The 7,470-nt window shown below is 50.3% G+C and overlaps 1 protein-coding gene across 1 annotated transcript; it reads right to left on the reverse strand.

The window, feature by feature from the left end:
- Positions 1-742: 742 nt before the first annotated feature.
- LOC309400193 (ras-related and estrogen-regulated growth inhibitor-like protein) lies at positions 743-5,959 on the reverse strand. Its single transcript, XM_081968583.1, has 4 exons — positions 5,793-5,959; positions 2,896-2,949; positions 2,697-2,773; positions 743-1,492 (listed from the first exon to the last, which is right to left on the reverse strand). Exons 1-4 carry the CDS (start codon positions 5,905-5,907, stop codon positions 1,073-1,075), a joined length of 666 nt encoding a protein of 221 aa, XP_081824709.1. The 5' UTR covers positions 5,908-5,959; the 3' UTR covers positions 743-1,072.
- Positions 5,960-7,470: the final 1,511 nt, after the last annotated feature.

Genomic DNA, 7,470 nt, shown 5'->3' on the forward strand with positions numbered 1-7,470 from the left:
TGCTCCAACACTGGAAGTTCTTAAAGAAGAGATTCGACCACCATTTGTCTGAAATCATATAGCTTTTCCTGCCTGAGCAGGGGGTTGGACTAGAAGACCTCTAAGATCCCTTCCAACCCCTGTATTCTGTATAGATGTTATTAAACCGCAAGGATCTTTGTCGTCTAAAACATTTCCATTTGTTCCTGTTCCATATTCAAAGTCTGAGCAATAGCCGTGTGTGCTGATTACTCTGTCTCAGAATTGAAGCCCTGTGAATGGCTGGAAACAATCCTTCCGCTAGGAGAGAAAGCTTTACTATTTCTCACTTGTTTCCCATGGCAATCAGGAGGAACAATTTCAAGCTGTGCAGAGAGCCAAGTACATCACGTAGGAGTTGCCTTGCTTCCTTTGATAAAAATCTGACATTCCGCGAGAAGGAATCCATGTTTAGGTTAACAGCCATCCTCCCAAACCTTCGATATTTCTGTTGTGGCCCACCAGTGGAGCTGGCAGCCGATTCGGACGGTGAGGAGGGTTGGGGAGGAACATGGGACAGTCCTGGAGTCTGGGGAAGGCTCGGACGTGGGCTCTGTGTTGGAGGCAGAGAGGGGGCCAGAGCTGTCCGACAGTTATCAGCTGCCTTCGGAGTTAGACATCAGTGAGGCAGAAGAACAACTGGAGCCTGTTCCCAGTGTGCGCATGCGCAGAGTTGCTGGGCGAAGGGAAGCTGAAGAACAGGGGTCAACTTGGGAGTAAGGCCACAGGTGGACGATGAATGGCCCCTCCCAGAGGAAATAAAAGAGGAGCGACAGGGGAGTGGAGTTTGCAGGAGAGACAATTAGTTTGCTTCATTGGTTCATGACTCTCCGAGACTCCTGGCCAAGTTCTGCAGAGATCGGCCTGGCAGCTCTCCAAGCCAGATAAGGTCTGTGACCGTAAATCCTCCTTTGAAAGACTTTGCCAGCTGTGAATGAGCAGAATTCACAATCAATTAATAAAAGGATTTTTTGCCTGGACAAGAAGATCACTTCAGGCTCTCGGGAAGTCAGAACAATTTCAACATTTGCTCTTAGTTTTCCCCTGCCAAGCGTCACTCAGTCCTTCTTCGGCCAAAGATGGCCGACACGCTGCGGACAATCTCCCGGAGGCCAACCGACTTCTTAGCGAAACTCTTCGACTCCTGGACCAAGTTGAGAAGTTCATGGAAGACAACCAAAGACCCATGGTAGGTCTCGGCGGTGGAAATTTCGAAAAAGCCAGAGTTGGTGGACAGGGCCAAAAGCCGGCCTTCCTCGCTGGAGACAGACCGCTGGTGCTCCAAGTCCCGTTTGTTGCCCACCAAGACGATGGGCAGCTTCCCTGCCCCGTTCCTCCTCTTCGAACGTTGGAGCCAATGGAGCTGACGACGAGCGAAAGCAAAGCTGGCCCGGTCGCAGATGCTGTAGACGATAATGAAGCCGTCGGCCCAGCGGAGGTGTTTCTCGTTCAGGTAACTCTGGAGGTTGGACGCCTACGGAGGAGAGTCCCACAAGAGCTTATTAAAGGATGAGAATTGCAAAATCGGCAGCCCTGCTTAATTCAACCACAAAACTCTGCCCTGGCCAACTTGAGAAATCACCACGGGCTTCAGAATTAGGACTGCACTTCTCCTGTTCTGACCTAGGCTTCCCCAAAAAGCACGAGGCAGAGTCCTGGTCCCGACAAAACCCCTTTTATTAAACGAATGTGAATTCCTCTCCTTCACATTCAGCAAGACCTGGCAAACAGTCTTTCAAAGGAGGATTTGTGGCCACAGACCTTATCTATCTTGGAAAGCTGCCAGGTCAATATTTTCCCAAATGAGGTGCTGTGCAAGGAAAGACTCTGGGCACAGAGTCTCTGAGATTCAGGGACAGATCTTCACACTCCTGAAAGGAACGAACGAACGAAGGAATTGTCTCCTGCAAACTCCACTCCCCTTTCGCTCCTCTTTTATTTCCTCTGGGAGGGGCCATTCATCATCCCCCTGTGGCGTTACTCCCAAGTCTACCCTGATTTCTCAGCTGTTCTTTTCTTCTGGCCGCTCTGCGCATGCGCACACTGGGAACAGGCTCCAGCTGTTCTTCTGCCTCACTGATGTCTGACTCCGAAGGCAGCTGATAACTGTCAGATGGCCTGGCCCCCTCTCTGCCTCCGACACAGAGCCCTCCTCAGAGCCTTTCCCAGACTCCAGGACTGGCCCATGTTCTTCCCCAACCCTCTTCACACTCCGACTCCGCTGGCCACTTGATCAGTTTCCATCCATTCTTCCTTACCTGGCCTTCAGGTGCCTTGGAGAATAGCTTGACCCCCTTCCTCCTCTCTGTGGTAGCCACTCAAATATTGGAAGATGCTCTCCTGTCTCCCCTGGTCCTTCTCTACCCTAGATTAGCCAGGCCCAGTTCCTACAACCGTCCATCGTCTGTTTGAGCCTCCAGTCCCCTAAAATCATCCTGGTTGCTCTTCTCTGCACTCTTTCTAGAGTCTCAACCTCTTTTTTATAGTGTGGGGACCAAAACTGGATGCAGCACATTCTTACAATGAGTGAGGGTGTATGGCTCCCAAATACCCCTTCCCAAATCTAAGCATCAAGGGTCTAATAATGTCACTAAGAATGGGACCATCCTGTGGACTGCACAGGATTGTCAGTGTGTTTGTGTTTTGTGTGTGTGTGCAAATGAGGACACGATGCTTACCCGTGGGCAGGCTGAGTCCCAGATACTAAAGGATGCTCTCTGGCCGGCCATCTTCGTGTTGTGATTATAAATAGATTCTGGAAGCAAGAAATAATAAAAAAAAACAGTAGATGATGAAGGGAGGAAGGACAGCAACGAAAGAAGGGAAGAAAATGAGAAAGAATGGAGAGGTGCCCCAGAAAAGAAGAGAGTCACTTACCAATATTCCTGTATTCGCCAATAAACCTTCGGGTCAGAAAGCGGACAGTCAAAGCTAGAAGGAAAGAGGAAGCTGGTGTCATGGCTGCATCTCTCCTACCCAAGCTTCATGAGGTGACAGCTTGGCATTAGCAATGGGGTATGTCTTGCCTTTTGTTACTTTGTGTTCTGACCCAGGCTTCCCCCCAAAGCACAAAGCAGAGTCCTGGTCCCGACAAAACCCCTTTTTATTAAACGAATGTGAATTCCTCTCATTCCCATTCAGCCAAGGCCTGGCAACAAGTCTTTCAAAGGAGTATTTATGACCACAGACCTTATCTATCTTGGAAAGCTGCCATGTCAATATTTTCCCAAATGAGGGGCTGCGCAAGGAAAGTCTGGGCATAGAGTCTCTGAGACTCACGGACAGATCTTCACACTCCTGAAACGAACGAACGAATGAACTGTCTCCTGCAAACTCCACTCCCCTTTCGCTGCTCTTTTATTTCTTTTGGGAGGGGCCATTCATCCTCCACCTGTGGCCTTACTCCCAAGTCGACCCCTGTTCTTTAGCCATTCCCTTTGTTTGGCAGCTCTGCGCATGTGCACACTGGGAACAGGCTCCAGCTGTTCTCCTGCCTCACTGATGTCTGACTCTGAAGGCAGCTGATAACTGGCATATGGCCTCGACCCCCTCTCTGCCTCCAACACAGAGCCTTCCCCAGACTCCAGGACTGGCCCAGGTTCCTCCCCAACCCTCCTCACTGTCCGACTCTGCTGCCAGCTCCCCTGGCCACTGGCAGGCCACAAGTCAGTGAGCCAACAGCGGGTCAGAAGAGGAGCTGCTGCGGGACGGAGATGACAGCTGCTCTTTAAAAATTATGATTTAAATCAAGCCCTTTTGCTAGTGATTGAAATCCTCATTTTCGTAAGAATCCTAGGCGATAAATAAGTAGAATGTGGTAGCTCTTACAGATTGTTGTCGGTGTTAAAATGTTTATTTATTGGATAATATAAATACGAATGATTCTGGATAAAAGTACTTTCAAACAAATGCAGTTAAAGGAGAATGTTGGTAGATTCTTTGATTTAAAATGCACAACTCAGTTTGAATGAAGTATAAAGAATGATTGTAGTAATGCACGGAATTTAATTGTAACCAATTGACATGCTAGCTGGAAGACGTATTGAAGAGTGTTTTGTGTGTGTGTTATCTGTCTAATTAAAACAATAAAAAAAAAAGAAATCCTGATTTCAATCGTGGTTTGAATCGATTTAAATCAAATCCACCCTGTTCTGGGTTTTTTAAAAAAACTGATAAAAATTGGGTAAAAATACACCATTCTGGGTAAAAAAAAACACCATTAAAAATGGATAAAAGTGGGTTTTTTTTTTTAAAAAAAAAGACAAAACCTGATTAGAGCTTGGTATTTTTTTTTCTTTTTTCTTACTGCAATGAGGCATCCATTCATGGACGCCCTCAACAGAATGACTCATAATTCAGCCTTTAAGCCAGCTGGGTTTCAGAAGGCTTTCATAACTTAATTTAGTTAGATTCCCACCAGGTTTGTACAAGGCAAACGGACCTCTTAACCCCCCAGGGGAGCTTTGTTAAAACAAATCACCCAGGTAACCCTTGAGTAGGTGAGAACGGAGAAATCCAACCTGTAGCTCAGTCTCTCACCTGGCAAGCCATTTTTACATGGAAACCTATTTTCGGGGTGCAGGTGCTTTCCCGGAAAACCCCAAACCTCTCTCTGCCTTCAAGCAATTATTCAAAAGATCAGAGTAGTGAAAAAGCAGTGTTTTGCAACCGACCGGCCATGGAATGCAGGTAGTCCTCGACTTACAACCACAATTCGACCCAAAATTCCCACTGTTAAACGAGACATTCCTTAAGCAGGTTTTGTCCCATTTTACGACCTTGCTTCCGACCCGCCATGGAATACAGGTTGTCCTCGATTTACGACCACAACTGAGCCCAAAATTTCCATTGTTAAGGGAGACATTTCTTAAGCAAGTTTAGTAAGTTAGTAAGGGCTACCCTTGGAATACGGCGTCCAGTTTTGGTCTCCATGATATAAAAAAGGATGTGGAGACTCTGGAAAGAGGGCAGAGAAGAGCAACCAAGAGGATTAGGGGAGTCTGGAGGCTCAAACATATGAAGAACGGTTGCAGGAACTGGGGTATGTCTAGTTTAATGAAAAGAAGGACCAGGGGAGACATGATAGCAGTCTTCCAATATCTCAGGGATTGCCACAAAGAAGAGGGAGTCAAGCTATTCTCCAAAGCACCTGAGGGCAGAACAAGAAGCAATGGGTGGAAACTAATCAAGGAGAGAAGCAACTTAGAACTAAGGAGAAAGTTCCTAACAGTGAGGACAATAAACCAGTGGAACAGCTTGCAACCAGAAGTTGTGAATGCTCCAACACTGGAAGTTTTCAAGAAGAGACTGGATGGCCATCTGTCTGGCATGGTATAGGTGGGTCTCCTCTTGAGCAAGGGGGCTGGACTAGATGACCTCCAAGGTCCCTCCCAACTTTGTTATTCTCTAAAGGTCTCCTCCTTGAGCAAGGGGGCTGGATTAGATGACCTCCAAGGTCCCTCCCAACTCTGTTATTCTCTAAGGGTCTCCTCCTTGAGCAAGGGGGCTGGACTAGAAGACCTCCAAGGTCCCTTCCAACTCTGTTATTCTCTAACGGTCTCCTTGAGCAAGGGGGCTGGGCTGGATGACCTCCAAGGTCCCCTTCCAGCTCTATCCTGATTGATGGGTCCCCCCCCCCCCCGGTGAAGAAACGCGGTCCAGTCGCCTTTCCACGTTGGCTGGGGAGGATAGGCGGCGTAGTCGGAGCGAATGGAGCAGCTGCGGCGCCGGACCCAAAAGATCGCTCCGGAGCGGCGGCGGCCGCGGCCACTTACCCGATTTCCCCACTTTCTCCGCCCCGATGACCAGGACGTTGGCTTCCAGTTTGGGCAAGATCCCTCCGGGCATCTTCCCCGCTTGCCGGAAAGCCGCCTTGAGTTGCACCAACATGGCAAAGCGGCGGAGTAACGGGCGAGGGAGGCGGAGGAGGAGCAGCTCACCTGGCGGCGCCACCTGCTGCCCAGCGAGTCTGGCTCTGCACGCGGCGCCGGGCGACCTTTTTATACCTGGAAGAGCCTCCGGCCAGAGAGGGCGGAGTCGCCCACGCCCCGCCTCGCGCGAGGACCCAGGTGCGGCCGCTGCGGGGCACGTGAGCCGAGCAGGGATTGAGGGGCGCGTGAGGGGGCAGATGGCTGAGGCGCTGCTGCGGAGGTGTGGGTGGGTGAGAGAGAGAGGGAGGTAGCGGGAGAGGGAAGAGAGAGAAAAAGGGGGAGGGAGGGAAGGAGAGAAAGTGGGAGGGGAGAGAAAGGGAGAGGTAAGGAGAGAGGGAGAGAGAGAGATAAGGACAAAAGGAGGAAGGGGGAGAGAAAGAGGAGAGAGGGAGATAAAGTGAGAGGGAGAGAGAGAGAAAGAGAGGGGGAGAAAGATAAAGAGAGGAAGGAAGGGGGAGAGAGAGAGAAGAGAAGAGGGGAGAGAAAGAGGGAGAGGAGGAGGAGAGAGGGAGAGACAGAAAGTGGGAGGGGAGAGAGAGACCTGAGAGAGGGAGAGAGAGATAAGGACAGAGGGAGAGAGAGAGAAGAGGATAAAGAGAGGAGGGGGGAGAGGGAGGAAAGGGGAGAGGAAGAGAAGGAGAGAGGGAGAGAGAAAGTGGGATGCAGAGAGAGGGAGAGAGCGATAAAGAGAGGGAGAGAGAGATAAGGGGAGGAGAGAGGAAGGGAGAGAGAGAAGAAAGGGGGAGAGAGAAAGATTAAGAGGAGGAGGAGAGAGGGAGAGACAGAAAGTGGGAGGGGGGAGAGAGTTGAGATTGGGAGAGAGAGGGAGAGAGAGATAAGGACAGAGGGGGAGAGAGAGAAGAGGATAGAGAGAGGAGGGGGGGAGAGAGAAGGAGGGAGAGGGAGGAAAGGGGAGAGAAAGAGAAGCAGAGTGGGGGAGAGAAAGTGGGGTGCAGAGAGAGGGAGAGAGAGATAAAGAGAGAGAAGAGAGGAAGGGAGAGAAAGAAGAGAGGGGGGGAGAGAGAAAGATTAAGAGGAGGAGGAGCGAGGGAGAGAAAGAAAGCGGGAGGGGGGAGAGAGCTAAGAAGAGAGGGAGAGAGAGATAAGGAGAGGGAGAGGAGGCGAGGAAGAGAGTGGAAGGGAGAGAGAGAAAAGGAGAGAGAGAGATAAAGAGAGGGAGAGAGATAAAAGAGAGAGGGAGAAAGGAGAGAGGGAGGAAGGGAAGAGAAGGAGTGGAAGAGGGAGAAAAGGGAGAGGGGAGGGACAGAGAGGAAGCGGGAGGGGGAGAGAAGGAAAGGAGAGGGGGGCAGAGGCTGAAAAGGGCATGGCCAGAGGGGAGAAGGTGGGGTCTTTAACCGAAAAGGCTGGTAGATGCTGTGCAGAGAAGAGCAACTAAGAGGATTAGAGGGCTAGAAGCTAAAGCAGGCATGGAGTCCGGCCAGAGGAAAGAAGGAATTAGGGGAGACATGATAGCAGTCTTCCAGTATTGGAGGGCCTGCCCCAAAGAAGAGGGGAGGGTCAA

This window comes from Natrix helvetica, assembly GCF_964273705.1.
Source record: "Natrix helvetica genome assembly, chromosome: 16".
In the NCBI taxonomy this organism is placed as follows: Eukaryota; Metazoa; Chordata; class Lepidosauria; order Squamata; family Natricidae; genus Natrix; species Natrix helvetica.

Bases quoted from the DNA above. Each gene is read 5' to 3' on its own strand.
- LOC309400193 (XM_081968583.1), bottom strand. From the start codon at position 5,907: ATGTTGGTGCAACTCAAGGCGGCTTTCCGGCAAGCGGGGAAGATGCCC. The intron at 2,774-2,895 runs GTAAGTGACTCT...TCTTGCTTCCAG, and splicing joins TGGCGAATACAGGAATATTG to AATCTATTTATAATCACAAC. The intron at 1,493-2,696 runs GTAAGCATCGTG...TCTCCTCCGTAG, and splicing joins GGGACTCAGCCTGCCCACGG to GCGTCCAACCTCCAGAGTTA.